Source organism: Symsagittifera roscoffensis, chromosome 5, assembly GCF_963678635.1.
Source record: "Symsagittifera roscoffensis chromosome 5, txSymRosc1.1, whole genome shotgun sequence".
In the NCBI taxonomy this organism is placed as follows: Eukaryota; Metazoa; Xenacoelomorpha; order Acoela; family Convolutidae; genus Symsagittifera; species Symsagittifera roscoffensis.
The window spans coordinates 57,716,805-57,737,382 of NC_087066.1; the positions used below are offsets into that span (position 1 = coordinate 57,716,805).

At 35.6% G+C, this 20,578-nt stretch overlaps 1 protein-coding gene across 1 annotated transcript in view; it reads right to left on the bottom strand.

Moving 5' to 3' along the window:
- Positions 1-1,521: 1,521 nt before the first annotated feature.
- LOC134845700 (serine/threonine-protein kinase Nek9-like) overlaps positions 1,522-20,578 on the bottom strand; it is a 113,575-nt gene continuing 94,518 nt past the window's right edge. Inside the window, exons 14-20 of the mRNA XM_063862749.1 lie at positions 15,801-15,909; positions 9,054-9,236; positions 6,284-6,499; positions 3,868-4,032; positions 3,528-3,652; positions 2,894-3,205; positions 1,522-2,271 (exon numbers count right to left, since the gene is read on the bottom strand). Coding sequence (XP_063718819.1) covers positions 2,188-2,271; positions 2,894-3,205; positions 3,528-3,652; positions 3,868-4,032; positions 6,284-6,499; positions 9,054-9,236; positions 15,801-15,909 — 1,194 coding nt within the window. The 3' untranslated portion in view covers positions 1,522-2,187. The remainder of the gene's footprint in view (positions 2,272-2,893; positions 3,206-3,527; positions 3,653-3,867; positions 4,033-6,283; positions 6,500-9,053; positions 9,237-15,800; positions 15,910-20,578) is intronic.

Below are 20,578 nucleotides of genomic sequence, written 5' to 3' on the forward strand. Positions count from 1 at the left end.
GATGAGAAATAAATGTTCCCTTTTGCTATTTCACCTGTGATCATTTTGGGTAAAGTAATGGGGGTTCAAATGTTGCCTTTTTATGAGAATTAATGCGCGATTTATATCGTGCTAACAACGCGTCGGCAGAAATTTAATCAGTGTTTAAAATTGTTCAAAACTTTATTGAGTTAATTTCTTCAGTCTATTTAATATTTTGCAATATGCAAAATATATCACTTCGTACTTAACATAGAGTATGGGTTGATGATTTCAAAAAACTTTTTTTTCGAAAACTTTTATTTTTTTTTACTATTTCATCAATTGTTTTAGATTAAACTGCTCCAAAGAAAATGAAATTCAGTCGGAACATTCAAGGGTTCACCTTGATACAAGCAATCTCGTGGAAATAGCAATCTCGTAATTATTCAAAGACTTCTAACGAAATTAGCAGACCGATAAATTTTCGATTTACACAATAGAAAACAGTGCTTTACTTCAAATATTTACACCCTTAGTTAACGAAGATGACCTATCTTGTAAGATTCTACGATAAAAGACCTATCTTTTAAAATCGTGTAAGTGGCTGGCTATCTTCCAAAATTCTTACAATATCTTACATAATACACCATCAGTTTTCGACCGAAATAACTTGTAGGTTCTTGCAAGATTCTTTCAAAATCTTACAAAATAGCTTGCAATTTCACAGCATTTTCTGGTAGTCTTGCTGGCGCAAAACAAAAAAGTCATGTGAACTAAACACTTTGCTGTTTTTTAACTGATTAAAAAATTTTGATCTAGCTAAAAGTCTGATAGCAAGCGCGCCATCTTCGGAAATTTCATTTAGTTATCGCGTATTTGTAATATTACATCTTCGGAAATCATCTCATTACATTTAGTTATCGCGTATTTATTATATTACATAATTTACTCAAGTAGCATTCGTAAATTTTGATTTCCAGCTTAAAAAGTGTAGTTACCTTTTCAAGACGTTTTGACATACCATGCAAAGGCTTTTGTTTAGTTTTGTTGAGCTACGAACTATGTTTTTATCAGGTAGCGGTAGTATCGTTTGATACTTTATGGCGTAATTGCTAATTTTCAAATAACCGAAAGGCGTGGATTAATTTATTCCTGAGATATCAAACCTTTAAAGGTCAGTTCAATCTTCATTTAACGATGTAACGATCACAAAGATCGACTAAATCTTGATACGGGTGTTATTTAAGCCTAATTGACCTAAGGAGCAGCGTAAGTCACTCCACGATTTGAATTTAACTTCAAGTGTTTCGAAAAGTGTTGGGAACGCGTACACTAACTCCATAGCTTTTAATTTGCTTTGGTCGTCTTTCATCAACAACTACATTGAGCATTTATGTATAGTAGAACGCTGTTTCAGCATTTTAAGTTTCATTGCTTGTTTCCAAAGTTAGTGGAGTCTAATAATAAATTTCAATTTCGTTTTTTTTTTTCAATTTTTTTTTTCAAATTTTATAATTCAGGCGAAGTGGCAATCACAAACGGTCCTTAAACTTGAATATTGAAGATAGAAATGATCAAATTATAGAACAAGTTATGCATGTCAATCGGTGGTTTAGAGCAGCCTCTTAGTAATTTTTTTCTTAGTATCAATTGTAAATTATTACAGTGAAGTATTCGTGGCATAGAAGAGTGTTGGAGTTTTTCTTTGCCGCTATCGGAATTTAGTTTTCAATTAAAGCGCTAGGTGAAGTGCAAATTCTCATTTTTTAAAAAGATCTCAAACGAATTTATAAAGCAGCGAGAATTGTGAACTTTGCCGGAGCAAAAGAGCCGCAGGAAAGCGCGCAACAGAGCTTCCCCAGAAGTATGCGTTTCTGGTCTATTTCGAAAGACAAGGAGAATGCAGTTTTCTGCCAGAATATTGCAAGAAACTTACAAGATTGGCCATTTTCGTCAACTAGGAACACAAATAATATTTACACTACAAATACAATTATTATTGCACAGGCAACAGCACTATGGTGAAAAATCTAAAAAGTTCCAGTTTGCACTTTAGGAGATTATTAAGGTGGGACTCACATTTACATTAAAGAGCCAAACAATACTGTAATATATATACACCCAATAGAAAATCACCTGTTTTTTGCTTCATAAGGGGGTGGGGATATAATTACTGCTGCTATTCTTAAACATGAAGTCCAAGCAGATTAAGGAAACCATCAGTTTCTAAGAGTTATTGCTGGATTCGGCATCTCTTTCCAGTTCCAACTGTTTGATGCGCTCTTGTTGTTCTTGAATAATCTCTTGGAGCTGAAGAAAAACACATATTATTAAAACTAAAAATCCACAAACTACCTATGTTTTCAATAACATTGATCTAGAGCTCGCGAGCAACTTACTTAACTTGCATGTACGGATAAAAGTATATTCATAACAATTTTTTTAACAGTGACAACAGACAGTTACAAAAAAGTCAATGAACGCAAGTAAAAAGCAAAAAATCCGACTTACTTTTTGAAAAAATCTCAGCTTTCAAAAAAAGAGGGTTTTAAAGCTCTAGAATATTTTGTGATAGACACTTTTTTGATAAAATTAGCCCAATTTGAGAAAACTGGATCAATAAGTATAACTTTTATTTCGCTACGAAATTCGATAATCAAATTCCACTTTCGAAATTGGAAGCCGATCACGTTTTTCGTAACCTTTACACGTTCACTGTTCGATAGTGGAGTTTACTTTCCTTTTACACATGCGAAGAATTCTGAACGCGCCTAATAGGAACTAAAACTTTTTATGATGAGAGTACCCCTGAAAACTCTATTTTTGGATTCATCTTTAAGTTCAATGCTGCTGAACTAATTTGCTCGTGAGGAAAACATTCTGACTACCTTGCGGTGCTTGGTAGACACTAAAGGACTGTTTTGATGCTCACTTTTTGGTTCTCCTGTCGAAGCCAGTTGATCTCACTCTCCGAAGAAGAGTGGCCAGTTAGGGGAGACACCAGGGACAACCCCCCAGTAGAACCATTTTGCCCCCCACTTAGTCGGCCACTAGTCTCTCCAGCACTCTCCCATGCATCTCCTCCATTCTCCACGTCTTCTCCACTTTTGGTTTGAGAACCATCGCTGAGCTTTCGTTCATTTCCGTCATTAGTTTTCTCTTTCCCTCCATCTTCTGTTTCAGCCCTCTGCACATTTTGGGGGTTTGCGGCACTCATGGCTATAAACTCAGCTTCGTCCATTTCCTACATCAGCAAACAGACAGAGTCGATAAATGCACTTAGAGCAAGCAAAAGGCTGAAAATGTGAAATCAATACAACAACAAAATCAACTTGCAAAGTATCAGAAAAATTCCACGGAACAAAACCCCCATATGTCTCAGCTAGTTCTTGGAGAAAACATTCATTATGCGCGGAGAACTTGAAAAGCAAGAGAATACTTTCTGGAGCTTCATTTTTTGAAATCATATATCAGTTTATATTCAAACTACATCAATATTAAAATATCTTAAATCATCTTGAATTTCCACAGAAAAAGAGGAAAAACAGTGATTGAAAAGAACAAACCTCTCTCAGCCAATCGGGGGTTTCAGTCTCTTCCAACGTACTCTGATTGACTCCCACCCCTGCCCTCACCTTCACTACTTTTGCCACTCCCCCGACCACAGAACCATCACCAGAATCAAACACACCTGATAACAGACAAAGACTCTCAGTTCAATGACTTCCTGCAAAAATCTGGCCATCCAATCCAGCGGAACTCAATCTAGCCAAATTGCGTGTACGGGAAGTTTTTACGTAGCACTCATTCGACAAAAAAAACTTTCAGATCCGCCCAATTGATTTTCAGAAATGCAAGAAAAATGGTCACATTCTATCAAAAAAATAACTGAGTTTCTCTGCTGACTTGAGCTGAGTGACGAGGTAGTGTCGTTGCTGTGATTGTTGTAGCGGTGTTGGGGGTGTGGCACTTGTTCAATTTGGGAGTTGTCGTATCTGTCGTTCCACTCGTCCGCGCATGACACCAAAGTCACCGGGTCCACATTGATACTCTTCACACTCTCCACCCGCTCTGAATTTAAAACTATATCTATATACAATTAAGATTCAAACTACATATCCGTGAAATGAATACTTGTTAAGCTCTTGAAAATTGTAAGCCACACTTGGTCGTTACTGTTCCTTTTTTCGATCTAGGATATGTTGCTTTTACAGCCAACAAACATCTGAAATCTAAAATTTCCTTAAATTAACTCATCTTTTTTTTGCGCTAAATTCACTTTAATAATTAGGGAAAGAAATTTGTTTTCCTTTTAGCTTTTGTCTTCACTTCTTTCATTGTTATTTAACAATGAGCTTTGATCATTACATTCGTTATAATAAACAAAACAACCTAGAATCAAAGACTCATATATGTTCGAAGGTGAACTGTCGGGTAAACAATTTCTGGTGAAAATTTGATGACTTCAAAAGTTTTGGTCTTTTTTACACCAAAAATTTACTTTATTCTTACAATACCTCAGCTTCCTTAACTTCCATAAAACGTTCATTTATAGAATAGTTTATACGTAATTATTGTTCCATTTCAAAAAAAACTGTTTCAGTGCACTATTGAATTTAACGCAACAAAAATTGCACATATTATACTTCTAAATTGCTCTCAAATGGCGAATGCTAAAAGTTTTGTAGCCTAACGGTTTTTATTCGGATGAGCATTCAACAAAAACAAATTATTTGTTTGATTATATTTGAATAAATTAAATTTGTTTCAGGTTTGAATATCCGACCTGTTGATTATGAGTCTAGCGTCCTCGCATCTGCGCCACGGTCGCTTGGAAGTAAATCAGTGGCCCAGCTAACGCTGGATCTAACTGTTCTAATATTTTAAATCATATATTGGACTGATACGGAAAAGCGTAATTTTCGAAATTTCAAAAAAATGGACTTTACGCTAAATCCTAGTGTTTCTCTGCTTAAGTAGGGGATTAACCGTTTATTTCAAGGAGAAAATTTATCTCAGACTTGGCTGGGTAGTTTTCGAAAAAAAAGTGCAAAAGATTACAAAAATCGACCAAAAATTTGTTTTTCCTGAATCCAACAAAAGTTCTCTTTTAAAGCAGGGTAATAGCCTCTGCTTTCCAACCATGTTTTTAAAATTGAAGATTTCCTCGCCCTGATTTGTTAGATTGAACCCTTAATATCAGATTTAGCAAGTAGTTTTCGAGAATAGTTACGAAAACTCTCAAAAAAATGGTAAAGACTTTAAAAAGAATTTTTTTGAAGTCCATATCAGCTTTTCTACAAAAAACACGGTAACAATTATAACACAGGCATAATCTAAGCATCATGTCACTTTTATCGAACCATCAACCTCAGAATCCGCAGGTTAGTTTTTTTAAATTAAATTTCCAAAAAACGAGCAATTTCCAAAGCCATTTTTTAACCATAACACAGGGCATAGCCAATTGCGCAGGTAAGATTCACATAACTGATTTATTTTCGTTTAAAACCTAAGTCTCCAATTCGGCAGTGTATATTTTGAGAAAAGTGAAAAAGTTTTTAAAATTAACCAAAATTTCAAAAAGGGCTTGTTTCAGGCCATAACTTTTTTCGATCAAATTTAGGGAATAGCCACATGATAAAGGTGGGAATCCCCATTATTTGCTCTTTTGATTGAAACCGTCATCTCAATTTTGTGCATTTAATATTTCAGAAAATTAAAAAAATTCAAAACAAATAGGTCAAAATCCTCCCTACTGAATTTTTCGAAGGCCGTCCAACGTGAGGTAAAATGGAAAGAGACTAGCGAAATATGCAGACACATAGAATAGCAGCCGATTTTTCCATCGGTTTCATTTTTTTGATACCGATGAAAAACCGGCTCAGTAGTTTTTGAGAAAAATTGAAATTTCAGCGAGAAATGCAAAAACTTTCCAAAGCTTCGCAAAAAAACTAAAAACAATAAATCCCATACATTTTCATTATGCAAACTTTTCTCAATTAGGACCCAACACTAGCAAAAAAAAATCAGCAGCATATGCCATTAAATTGTTTATGCGTAAATATGACTATATTGAAATATACCAAAAATGCCACCAAATGAGCACTTTTATTTGCGACTAAGGTTTAAAAAAGCTTCGTAATAATTCACTAAGCTTCGCGTGTGTAATTGTAATTTTATGATTGTTAATATCATCTTTGCAATCAACTTTTATATGATCAATTTTTGTTATGATTATTATAAATCAACTTTGTTTATACCATAAATTACAACATGTTATTTCATGTTGCAATTTATGGGTAGGTAGGGGACCCTAACTCACCTGCTATGAGAAGTGTGTGCCAGTGAGCTGATGCTAGAGCAGTGACAGAGTGCAGTGCCCCGAATACTGGCTTCGGCCTGTTCACGGTGCACTCTGCTCCTCTGTTCACACTGCTACTGCTACTTCTCCCGCTTGCGTTATTTGTGGTGCTGAGGGTGCTGGGATCGAACCCCAGTCTTCCGTCAGAAGCCAGACCCCAGGCAAACACCTCGTTGTCTGACACATGAAATAACATGCATTCTAGGTAAAATGCTTTGAGATTTGAAAACACTCAAAAACAAGCATAGCCGGTAGCTCTGCACGTAAAACAGAATGCTCCGAACATATTCATAAAAAACTACAGAGAAAAAAGTTTTATATTTATTTTATCTTAATTCAGTGTCGTTTTAAGAGCGTAATGAGAGAACTATACAAACGTGGAGAAAGTATGTGAATTAGGCATAATGGACAACATTTGTTTTCAAAAAACGAATGACAAACAATAGATCAAAAAATTTCCAAAGCGGTTTGATACTTGTGCACACTAATTTAAAATTTTCATGTTTTCAAATAACGAGCATTACTCGATCGCTCGAAATTTGACTATAACTCAAAAAGTTCAAACCGGTTTTTCTCGACAATAAGACAACTTTTCAATTTTTTTTTAAAAATGTCTATCAAATCGTGACTGAAAGTGTATTGAACTGATATATCACTCGACTTATTACGATGATTACTTGTAATACCTGGTTTTGAGTGAAAATGAAAACAAAACTATAACACACTCGAATACAATTTTCCTCACTATTTGTTAATTGTCGGAACAAAACTTAAACACCCGAATACAAAGTTCCTCGCAATTTTCAATGGTCGGAGCAGTAACTTTGGAAAAGACTCAATGGTTGCAAGTACTAACTTTTGTTACTACATTGTTTTTAATGTGTCGAAGCAAATTTTATTACGAAATATTTCTTCATTTAAAATCAGATGCTACATGCTTTGCCTATAACATGTTTTCAAGCACAAAAGCAACTGATTATTGTGTCTAAACACAAGCTTTTTTCATAAATACACACGCTGTATTTCGCAAACACAAGCATAATGACCTAAGGGAGCTTTAAAATGCAACAAAATACAATAACAAGCCGTAATAAGACAAATAGAATAACAGCAACCCATATAATGAAATAGAACAATAGTTTATTGGGCGCTAATTTATGCAAGTTAGGTTGGAAAAAAGTTTTCTAACAGAAAGGTTGGCTTGCGCAACGAGGAAAACAAACTATTTAACCCAGCAGCGAAGCGGAGCTTCGCATCACTTGCGATACCACAAGAATAGCATTAAAAGCTAGCAGACAGGAAAGGAAAAGATAGCCACTAAGTCCAAAGAACACGGATAAATTTGCAAAAAACTTCAAAATGTTGTCAATTAAAAAACTTCAAAATGACGTTATATTTGCAGCAAACTCGTCCAGAAACACATTCTACGGCGTCTAATGAAAATTCAAAAATAACTTTTGAGCGAAACTAAAATTGCTGCCATGAACTATAAACTCTATTCTGAGATTTTTAACATAAAGTTAAATCCGGAAGAAATCATACAAATGATGATTACCTGGAACAATCCAAACCTACGTGAGTAAGCCGATAAAATATAAGCTGAAACGATTTAGGACGAAAAATTTTTAAACGAAAAAAAAGAAAATATATGAAGTGAAGAGTAGTAGAATTACAAAATGCAGTAGTAAATGAAAATATGAAAAACAACTACAATGAAAACTACATGCAGCAAAAAATATTTCTAAGATGTGGCAACAGCCGACAAAACATAAGCAGACAATCATAGGCCGACAATTTTTTTGAAATGAAGAATTTCCCGTTTGAAAAAAAAACAGGCCCTGGCCAAATTCAAACCCAGAACCTTTGCCATCGCAGGCGAATTCGTTACCTCCAGACTAAATTTGCCGCAGACGCTTAGAAATTTGAATTCATTATAAACCGAGATATCAAGTGATTCTGTTCAACAAGTTGTTTACCCGAAAAAAGTCTATATACCCAATAAAAACACAAATATTACATGTAATATTTTAAAATGTAATAAATTAAAGGCAACCACTATAAATTTGCATGCAAAAAAGTGGAAAATGTAAAGCAACATTTTGTATAAATTATGCATTTAAAAAGTTCGCAAAAATACTGAATTGGAAAATTTCTGAAAAAGAGTTATTATTACACTGTTGTATGAAGCAAATAGCTTTTTTCGCTCCAATTGATGAATTGAAAAAGCATTCGGTTAACGTAATAAATATCAACCAAATCTCGACTACAAGGCCTTTAGTATGATAGATCTGACGCTTGATTGCGGTACCCAGAGTGTCAGTTCTTAAACACGGTTCTAGGACAAGAGTCAGACGGGAATTCAAGGCTAGAGGACTTCATGCCGAGCATTTAACTTTTGAAATGCATGAAAATGTTACTAATATGACTAATTTAATGTTTATGCAACGATTTCTAAAATGCGGCCCATAAAAATTGTAGGGAAAATATTAATAAAAGCAAAATCTGTGTACAATAACCATCAATTTATGCGTTTTGAGCACATAGTTTTTCACATCGTGGGCGGATCATGGTAATAGCAGTCCATTAGTTTGATAAAAGAATTTCACGAAAAACGCTACACACCATTAACCAGAAAAAAAACTGCTTGCTTTCATCTATCTCCCCTCTCGAACTGAAGTTTAGAGTTTAACAGGAAATAATGTAGAGTATATGAGCCAGATAAAACGGTCACCTGATGTGGCAGCTACAGTGAAATAGTCTCCACAGGACAGTCGCTGACACTTTTTGCCCACAAACACCCCCCGCAACACATGCATATTAACGCCCCCTGCCTCAGACGAGTAGCTGCCACTTGTGCCCCCAATTCCCAGCTGGCCCCTGCTATTGTCCCCCAGCGTCACCACACGTCCATGCACTGCAACCAAGACAAATTAAGCAAAAATAAATAAATAACATTAAATCACAAGCTGATTTTCTCTCACCAAGGTGTCAATCCCTCCGAATTTTTTTTGAGAAATATTGCTGCGCTGCAGTGGCATCTGATCTGCTTTTTCATATCATCGATCATTTATTTGGCAAAAAGGCATGCATTCCTTTTTTCCGATAACGAGAAACGTATGTTTTGACCAAATTCTATTTCCGTTTTCATCCCAAATTTTAGCGCGCCTAATTGTTTTTACCGATAGATATAGATATTTTAGAATAGATAATTTACTTATTTTAAAATAGTTATTGCTAATTACATTTGCCTTTGGAAAAACGTAATTGCTTGAACTTTTTGTGATGTACGGCGATCGTTTTTGTCCAATTTTAGGTACCTCGACAAAAGCACGTAGAGGTGACATTTATTGGTATCCAACAAAAGCCCCTGAACAACTCAGTTTCTGAAATTTTTCTCAGTGTCGAGAGGAACAGGTAAAGGGCACAAAAACTCACTACTGTATTTGGGAGTGCCGAAAGCATGCCCGAACCGTGTTTTTGGTTGCTCCGTCTATTAATATTTATTTTCCTTTTGCGCGCCGTTATTAACCATGATCCCTTTATCTGCCCTCTCTTCCGCATACCAGCAAGTTAATTGGGTCACATATGCAGATGAATCCACCTAGGATGTATTGGACTCGCAAGCTTCAATTTTTAATGCTTTACCTATACAAAAACAAACAACCATATCCTGCTCCTCCCAATAGACGATACAACTAAAAAGCCAACCAATCCTAAGACTACTTATTTCGCAAACCGAGTACCAAATCCCCCAAATGAGCACAAGAAACTTTATTACCCAATCGCAACTACTTCTTTAACTATTCACCCGCCTTAACCAATACCTCCCGGTAACTCACCGGACTCTATAAAAAATCTGATATTAAAGAAAGCATGAGAAATTGCAGCATTTCTACATTTCCTGCGCATTATTTATTCCATCATGAATTTGTAATCATTTCTACTCACAAAGAACCTCCTAAAAGTGACTATTAGGACGGCTTTTGTCCCCTCCACCCCAACGGCATTCTCAACTCTTGAGCTTTTATTAACAACGATTTTAATCAGAAATAACCACATGAAGGAACTATAGGGGCCACGTTAGTTTTATCCAAAGCATTTGTTCTGTTCTGCCATTGCCCTTTATTGGACCTTATCAATGGCACCACTGTACGAGATAGTTAAACTCAGTGGCTAGCTAAACATCTGAGTCGAATTCTGTATCACAATTTGATTGGAAATCATCTGATACTTTTTGTTCTCGATTTTCATCTGCTAAATTCATCTGCTTCTAAGAGCGATCAAGGTAACTCTTGCCGTCAGTAATGTGTTTCATTGCATTCAGATCTTATAAAAGACGCTTTTACTTCAAATGGTCCTGTTCGTATGCGTCTGCTTCAGTTCGACAATGAAGAAAATTATTGAATAGGCAGGAACTTTGTATTCAAGTAAAATGTTTACTTAGATGTTCTCCACTTGAAATCAGGTTCCAAAAATAATTGTTGTATCAAGTCGACAGATGTTCTAACCCAGTTGAAAGCATTCTTCCTTTGATCAAGTGGTTCAAAAAAATAACCTGATTCGGTTGAGCCGGTCGAAAAATATCACGATCGTACGTGCAGGCGTCTCCCAAGATACTTTCTTCTCGCCCATTGTTTTTATTCTTCAAGTGCATGAGGCTCTAAATTTTTTTCATGGAAGTCTAACATCAGCCTGATGGTAATAATTTTTATGCCTTCCACCAATCACGCGACAAAACATGCTCATAAATTGTCATTTCGTTTACGAACACACATATTTGGAGATAACCAGTAATTCCACCGTACGTCCTGTGAAAAAAGTTATACCCGAGGAAATAAAGTTGTTTCTTGCACATGATCGCAACTTCCTTGCTCATCGCAAGGGCAAAAACTGAACTACTGATTGACTTCACGCATCAAAAGCCAACACAAGGCCAGGAAAATTTGACTTTCGTTTTTCAGGTTGGTCAAAAATCACTATCATCAGAAAAGACCGCCCTCGCGAGGAAGGTTAAATTTTTCAGGTTGGTAAGAGTTACTATCATCAGAAAGGACCGCCCTCGTGAGGAAGGTGGACTAATTTCTACACAACTTGCTTGTCGTCTAAGAGTTGCAAACAATGAAAGACGGGAGATAAGAGGCGCAAATTTTAAATTAATGGCCAAAAACCGAAGTTTCCGATTTCACCAACTTCCATATTGGCTGCGTAGCAGCTGCCTAAACGACTATAAATCTTTTTTTTTTCAAATCAAATGCTCGCGGAAGACAATGCAGATGTCATGGGAGATGACAATGCCTACTCCTCTTTTTGGTATTTAAATGAGGCGAAGAATAACAGAGGCGTTTCTGTAGGCACAGAAATTACCGACTTTGACATCAGACCTTTAGGAAACCTTACTCGAACTCGTTTAACGTTCGTCGACTTATCCTTAGCATCATCGTTGCTTTTTGTTATCTTCAAACTGGATACCATTTTTATCTCTTGTGTGAGACCATTTAGCTAATTTAATAAGTATCCCTTAACGATGATACTCCTTTTACTGCCAAAAAGCCTTTATACATTTTAACAAAGCAAACTAGGGCGAAATTACAAAAGAAATTCAAATGGAATTTCCTAAATTTTTTTATGCAGGGCGTTAAAGTCGCCAAAGTTTTTTAAACAGCACTAGTCTGAAGGCAGTCCCGCGCAATATTACGGCAGGATACCCTCGTTTTTGTAGATCTGCCTAAAGAGACAAAGCCAAAAAAAACTTGCAAACGCAATGAAATCAAAAGAAAACTCAATAACCTTGTTTTAAAAACCTGGACTAATTTTAATGAGAAACACGGCAAAGAAAATGAGAAGAAATAATGGAAACACTCCCGGAAGTTCGGAAGAGTGGTTCGCTTCTGAAATTGAACCTAATTTGTGAAAAGGTATCATTCAATTTCTTTTAATGGCAAAAACCTATCGAAGGCTTAACCAATAGCAAACGCTTTTAACACTCACACAAAACTCAAAACCCATGAACTCAACAAAAAAAAACAGAAAAACAAACAAACAAAGCTGAAACTAACGCTCATCGATCGACTTAATTCTCTCCCGCGCGAAGCAGATGCGGCAGTCAAAGCAGCTAAACCATCAAAAGCATTGGAATCGGACGTATTTTCAGAAGCAACGGTTTTCATCAAAAAAAAATATGAAAGAACTATGCGGGCCACGTTAGATTTGCCCTAAGCCTTCGATGTGTTCTGCCATTGCACAGTAGTGGACATTATCAATGGCAGTTTAACTAAGGGGCTAGCCAAATATCTGAGTCAAATTCTGTATCACAATTTGATTGGAGATCATATGATACTTTTTGTTCTCGGTTTTCATCTGCGCTTCTGAGTGTGATCAAGGTAACTCTTGTCGTGACTATGTGTTTCATGGCGTTCCGATCGTATACAAGATGCTTTTACTTCAAGTGATGCTGTTCTTGTGCGTCTATTTCAACTCCGAAAACCGAAATACATTGTTTCTTTCTGTTCCGAGCATTGACAATAGGCAGGAACTCGTATTCAATTAAATTTTTATTTTGTTGTTTTTCAATTGAAATCAGGAACTACATATAATTGTTGTTTTTAGTGGACAGCTAAATTAATCTTCAACCTTGATTCGAAAGACATTCAATATTTGTCCCAAAATCGAAAAGAGTTAATTCATTTTCGAGAGAAAAAAGCGATTGAGCAACGCTCGTTCTTTGAAAATTCAATTTTTATTTAGGCTTTAAAATTATTTTCAAAAAACTAGTTTGCGAAGTTTCGTTTAGCAAAAAAGGTTCTCTTCTGTCAATACTAAAACTGCAAAACTAAAATTCTCATTTGAAAAATTTCAACTTTTTGTTGCCAGTCATTTGATCAAGTCACTTGCTTGAAAATAACCAAGCAACCAAAGTCAATTGTGCCTAATTCAGTAATTTTCTCTGCGTTTTTGTAGTTTTCTCAATGAGACGCATTTTAAAAAGGACCACATCAACTTTCTCACTTTTTTGACCAAACTGTTAATTCAAATTGAAAAATCGTACATGCCGCAATATTCCAGGGGAATACCCGGAGTCACTTTCAGTTTTGTTTGGGCCAGCCCGGTCAGAACAGTGAACTCAAAACGCAGTTGAACACATTTTCTTGGTCGAGTCCTTCCAAACAAAATCCGATTGGGTTGAGCCGGTCGAAACATAGCACGACCGTACGTACAAGAGCACGATTTTTTTAACGAGTACACCGCTTGAATTTTTCTCAAAAAATGGCCCTTTAAAAAAATTTTTGTTTGCTTCTGACCCCAAATTTACTTTTTGTGAAAAATTGGTGCCCGTCAAAAGCAAACTCTGTTTCTTCTTCGGCCGCTCGCTCAACTTTGACGAACACTGCAAACGTGCAGAAAGCAAAACCAAAAGCAGGATAGCAGCCCTAAAGTGCTGTTTGATTCAAACTGATTATTTAACTGAACACGAAAAACTTCAACTACTACTTACTAAATTTTAAAAGTCTCACATTTCAAGTGATATATCCATAAACGCAAATTCTGAAAAACGCTGCTCTGCGGATAATGACGGGGTGAACTAAGATGAGTCCCATTGACCACTTACAGTGGGAGTGCACGCAACCTAAGGTCGAAAATCACCACAAACAACTTGCCCCCAAATCGCCCTCAAGACTGTATTCCCAATAAACCCGCTTCATTTTTTTTCCATTTTAACCCTCGAGTACCCACCAGCTATGCATGGAGTCTTATAAAGAAGAATTTGACCGAATGTTATTAGAAGAAAACAAGCCTGACTCTTTAAATGATGTTAATTTACCTAAATTTGTTCAAAAACAGCCATTTTAAAAGATTGTTAAAGCATCGTCATACCAACAGAGTGCATAAAGCCATAGACGAACATGATGCCCGAAAGTGCTCCTTTTGAGAACCCCAGCAGTTTCAAAAACACAACTGGCCCTCACACTCTCGACTAGGTGCACCCTCGCTCACCATATATCAAGATACAGCCCCCCTCCCCCCCCCCCAAAAAAAAACAAAAAACTGCCCTGCCTCCCAGCACTAAACGTATTTAATTCTCCCCAAAATAGGACAAACCTGACCCCAAAAGACTAGCGGCGTCGGCCGACGGAGGTCCCAACGTTCTTTGGATTCGGCTAGAGCAATCCGGGCGCACCGCAACCAGGGCTCAGAAACAACAGCAAACAAGTATGATCTTTTAAGTTTTCATTATAAATTAGCGAGTCTTCGAAAGTGCCTTCACTTATAGGATGAACCACTACACATGTATGTTGGATGAACCAAGACAAATCTTTACTCTTCCAATTTTTTTCAACTATTAAATGCTTCATCATCTTAATTTGAAAGCTTATTATAACCTGCAGGCCCAAACATTTGGCCTTGAAAGATCGATTTTTTTTTCAAACAACCGACTGTATTTTCGAATTGTTAAAGATAAATGCTTCATTAGTCTACTGATCAAGCATATTGTAGCCTGCGGGTCAATCATTTCGCCAGGACAGAAATCAATATTTGTGGTCGATATATTCTGATGAGCTACTTGAGTAGCGAGCTTTTTCTTTCAATCAGCTTTAAAACACAATGAAATGCCTAATTAGTCAGGTAAAAATATGTAAAGGTAATATGTAAATATGTCTTGTAAATGTCATTGAAATAGATGCGAGGTAGACAGACTCTAATGAGGCACTTACTCGTCTTTTGTCTTTTCATCCGTTCCAATAACCTGTCATTGAATTATTGGGTCTCATTTAATTTCTTGAAACCAAATTTTGTTTTCGCTGTTTTCATTTACAATGACTTGCCTTTTTGGGTATAACTGTTATAAAAATATACAAGACTGCTCGTATGAGCGCAAAGCCCTGAATGTTCCGACTGCCTCTTAAGGTCTATGGAGCATTAATAACATGAAACGTTTCAATGTAATAAAAAAATTTAAAAAAAAATTTTTTGAAAAAATTTGAGATTTTATGTAAAAGCATCCCCCCACACGTCATATTAAGTACAAAATGATAGATTTTGCGCCTATTAACAAATCAATTATGGCATTTAAGCTTCCTTGAACCATTTTGGAACGATTTCTAAGTCGGTTTAAATCTCGCTTACGCGTTAATAGCGCGAAATTTATCGCGCGTTAATTGTCCCAAATTGGCCAAAATGGCAATCTTTAAACCCCCATAACTTTAAGAAAAATGATCACAGGTAAAAAATCTTTTCAAATTCAAGCTCAGGAAAACAATAGCTTTCGAATGATATAAAAACATTCCGTCAAAAATGGCTAGTTAAAAAGTCGAAATTTGTCTGAAGAAAAAAAAAAACCCACCCCGAGCACAAATATTCCGTCACTTTCGTATCGAAAGTCGGAACAAAAAGTATAAAAATAATTGCTTTTTTCGGGCTGAATCGACTAAGCAGTTTTGTATTTTTAATGTCGTTCCGGCTGGTTCACATGACAATTTACCGTCTATGAGGGCTGAGTGGTCACAGCCGCAGTCGGCTGAAGTGAATCTCATATTAGCCACAGTCTTCGCTACAGTCACATTCAGCACAGAGGGCGCGTCAAATCCCATCTAAAACAACAACTAAGATGAAAAATGTTCAAAACAGTTTCTGATACAAATGAACTTTTTTGAAATTTGAATTCTAACCGTCTTTAGAGTCTAATATGTTGGAGATTTGTTTAGATTTTTAATCACGTTCTAATTTGAGGATAAAAATTAAAAATGGTATTATGTTTATGGTTTAGAGGGAGCGGAAAAAATAAATCAATTTTTAAACCCCTTCCGCTTTTAATTGAGAAAAAAAGCATTAAAAAACACAAATTTGATCTCAGTTGTCTTGGAAACAGCAAAAAAGAACCACAAACTGAAGATTGTGATTAAAATTCCGGCTAAACTCCTTCATGCGCGGGTGAAATCGAAAGATTTTCAGTACTCTGAAGCAAAAACTGGATGATTATCAGAAAGTTGTGATAAAAAATATGCTAAGCGTTGAATTATGCGTTTCTGAGAAAAATTGAAGCTGTTGGTACTGATCTATGCCCTTAAAGTCTAATTAAAGACTTCGTTAGGTCAAGCTTTGATGGACTAGTGTCCAAAAATGTAATTTTGCTAAAAACTGCATATCGTACATAAGCGAAAATTATTTTCGTTCATTGTAAGTAATAATCAGGTATGCGCTTCAGGGGCGGATTTAGGGGGGGGGGGGCGGACGCCCCCCCCTCAGGGATTCGACCCCCTGCCGACCCAAAGGGTCCCCCCTTTGATACTTTTTCAGAAATCCATTTTTGGCCGACCGACCCTAAAATTTTTCTAAAGGCGCCTTTGGCGCCAATATATACTAATTTTGAGGGGGAGCGCGCGCCAAAAAAACGCGATTTTTTTGTCAAAATTTTTCAAAAATTGCCCAAAAACGGCTTTTTTGACTGTTTTTTCAAAAAAGTTCCCTCAAAAACAGTGCTTTGGGAGAGCTCGAAAAATCAATTTGGTCGACCTAAAAAAAAAAAAAAGGTCGTCAAAATTTTGGAAAATTTTTTGAAAATCCGCCCCCCCCTCGAGAAAATCCTAGATCCGCCCCTGATGCGCTTTATTGTAACTAATTCTGTTGAAATTCTCCAAAAAACCGACAAAAAACCAAAAATGACATTTTCGCCACGGACAGTGATCACATGGTGGGGAGCTGGTTAGATGCTGTAAATAATAAAACTGAAAATTTCCCGGTAATGTTACCACAAAAGAAATACTCGGGTTTTCTTTCAGATTCGCTACATTTTTTAGGAAAAATTTGTTGAAAGATTTTTTTTTGCTGTTGCTGCATCCAATTTTTGTAAAAACGCGAGTTTTAATTACTTTATCTTCAACTTATTCGATGGTTTATAAGGAACTATTTAATAGACAATTTTGCTTTATAAGGAACTATTTAGTTGACATTTTTTTTTACATAACTAAGGGGCCTGATTATAACTTACAAAGTTGGCCAAAAGCATGACAGAATTGATTAACATAGCCAACTGATAGTTCGAAAAGAGTAATGAACGCAAGGAAAACTTCAATTTTTGATTTTCGAAGAAAAAAAGATGGCCTTGAAGCTCTCATAAATTGTAGAACAATTTATGATTGACACTTTTTTTGATAAAAATTAACCTAAATTGAGAAAACTGGATCAATAGGTAAAACTTTTATTTCGCTGGAAAAACTGATGATTAATTTCTATTTTCGAAATTAGAAGTCGATCACGTTTTCCGTGACCTTCACATTTTTGCTGTTCGATAGTGGGATTTTCACTAGTTTCGACTCGATGCCAATTTAATTTAGAACTGAATGAATGTTATCACACTGCATTAGGTAGAAAAATTATACATAGTAAAAATAGCTGTTTGACCAATATTTTTAATTTTACCTCTGTTTTGTCACTTTTTGTAGGACAATCATTTTTCATCATTTTCATGGAGATTAGTTTAAATTACCAAAATGTTCCAATCAATGTTTTCACAATATTTCAATTCAATATAATTCGTTTCAGTCTGCAATATGACCGGAAATGCCATTATTTTCCCATTACTACCTATTGTGCTTGACGTCACGTTTTTCTGGTGAATAACTATGTTATATGAATTAATCCAAACAAAGCCTAGTATTTTGAGCCCATTAAGTTAGTCTTACCATCAAGTAAAAAAACTTCCTTATATATTGCACGCCAACCGCAATGATCATGAAAACGGACTTTCTATACTTTCACCATTCTATTTTGACTTGTGTCATCTTTAGTTTCAATTCTCTTCCTTTACTTGTTTCATCTCAGCTGATTTCTCACAAAATTTGTGGCTTATCCGCTTTGATTAACACACGACCTCCATTAATGGGATGGCTGGTTGATTTCGAAAAGCTCAATTTTCCACCATTAGATTTGCTGTCTGGTTAATACCTTTTTGGGAAAATAAGATAATGACAAAATCATTATGGCTGATAGCCAACTGAATACGCAATCAGCAGACGATAATTCGTCTTCTAATATTTCTCACGCTAAATCTCTGTGTTTATTTTTTTTTCGCTTTCGTGTTCAATTGCTTTGTCTAGGGAGCTGTTCTCTTGACAGAAAGACCGATTGCACAAAAAATCTCAACCAATCAACCTCCTTTGAGGTGATTACGTCTCAAGGCATAATTCCCAATTGGCCTAAAATGAGAAATTTTTCAAATGGCTTAATTTTCATGCAATATTTGCATTGAAAAAAAATGTTAAGAGATCTTTTCTTTGCAAACAAGGTGTGAAAAGTTGTCAATTCAATTTTTTGACATTATCTCGAAAAAAAAAGTTCTTATCAAAAACATAAGTTGATACTAATTAGTTTCTTTTGATCATTTTTTCGGTGCTGGTAAATAGGACGACAAGCCACTAAGACAACAAAAACATTAAGACTACAAGCGTTATAACTTGTAAAATGAGCCGTTCAAACTTAAGCGGCCTAAATTTCTCTGAAATACAACGTCGAAAATTGCGAGTAGCATCGTCAAAAAAACCCGCAAAAAGCGATTGTCGCCTTAACAGCTGTCGTCTTATTGAAAGGACCGGGCCCCCAATTTTTCCAGCAAAATTGTCACTCAACATTTGTTTGGAGGCAATTAATTCCAAATCTTGTTCACTCATCTTCTCATTCTTAAAAAAAGAAATAATAGTTGAGAGAAAGCGTAAAGAAAAACTTGAAATTTATGCCGGAGTTTAGGATATTAGACGACAAGCAAATTAGACGATCAGAAAAAAACGAAATTTAGACAATAACTTGCGTGTAATTTGTTTACAGACTTATATTATCTTTTGGCTGAGTAAATACTGGTTGTCCGTAAAATCCGTTTCTTTACGTTCGTCTTATTTCTCGTCGTCTAATTTCCTAGGCCCCAATTATACCATTTGGTAAAATTACTGTTTTTATGCCATTTGGGAAGTTAACCTTCGAGGTGTCTAAACTGACTGATTTTTAATCTAATTTCTTTCTGATTTTCGAATACCGAAAACATGATTGGCAAACATAATTTTCGAGCATTCGGACTTTTGGAAAATGGGTGGGTATTTTCAAGTACCAAAATGAATATCAGTCCCATTTGTACCAAAATAAATATTCAATCGCGAAGGTACTACAAAAATCAATTGGCCAATGACTTCACCGCATGAATGATTCCTCTGGTCTAGCCTGAAATAAATAAACGACAATTGCTGTCGAAATATCAAGAAGATACTGAAGTGAACATGATGCTCAAGATTCTCAATTACAATCAGGGTGCTTGGTCTTTTTCCAGACCAACATTTTACCAACAAATTAGGCAAAACAATTCAGGCCATTAGAACTAAAATTGAGAGATTACAAAATAGGCAAAAATCAATTTTCAAATAGAGTTGCCCTTAAATCAGTTTCTGCTAATTTTGACACCGATTTTGTGCAAAACCCATTCAGCGAAGAGAAACAACCAACGATTTCGATTAGTTGAAATGTTTGTTGCAGAACAAAAGTGCTGAAAATCAAAATCTTGTTCAATAGTGCCAAATTTTTTTTTTGAATATTGTTTTTACTTTTAACTCATCCCAAATAATTGACAAGTAATTATATTCAAATTGAAGGAAAGTTGATAAGACAAAAATGACAGTTTTAGTTGATGGCATTTGTTAAGCAAACAAAAAATGCCCAAGCGCGGCGTCATAATTTTTAAAAATTTTTCTGAACAAACAATTAACTCAGCAAATTTGACCAATTTTCTTCTGAGTTTTGCTCCAAAACAAAAAAGTGATCCCATAGTTTTTACTGCTCCCAAAAACTAATTCAAATCGAAGTTGAAAATGAAGCTGAAAAACCAAAAATGGCTATTGAAATTAATGTCGCTTGTTAAACAAACAAAAATTCCCCAAGCGCGGCGTCAATTTTTTTTTGAACAAACAATAAACTTCGCGGCACTGTTGTACTTCGGCATTGTTAAACGCCCCCAATTATTTCTATCATTACGTCTATCGAACAAAATTTCGCCAAGAAGCCGTGAAATAATTGTCTTTAAAATCATGCATCTGAAATCATGAAAATGTATCGACTAGCATAATTTTATAGCATTATTTCTCAGAACTACAAAACAATAATAATGCGTTCAAATTGAAATGAGGAATTCAAATTTGAGAAATTAAGCAATCAAAAATCAAAATAATTTCCTATTGTTGTGATCATTCACAACACGACCTGCAATGACTTGAACCGAAGACT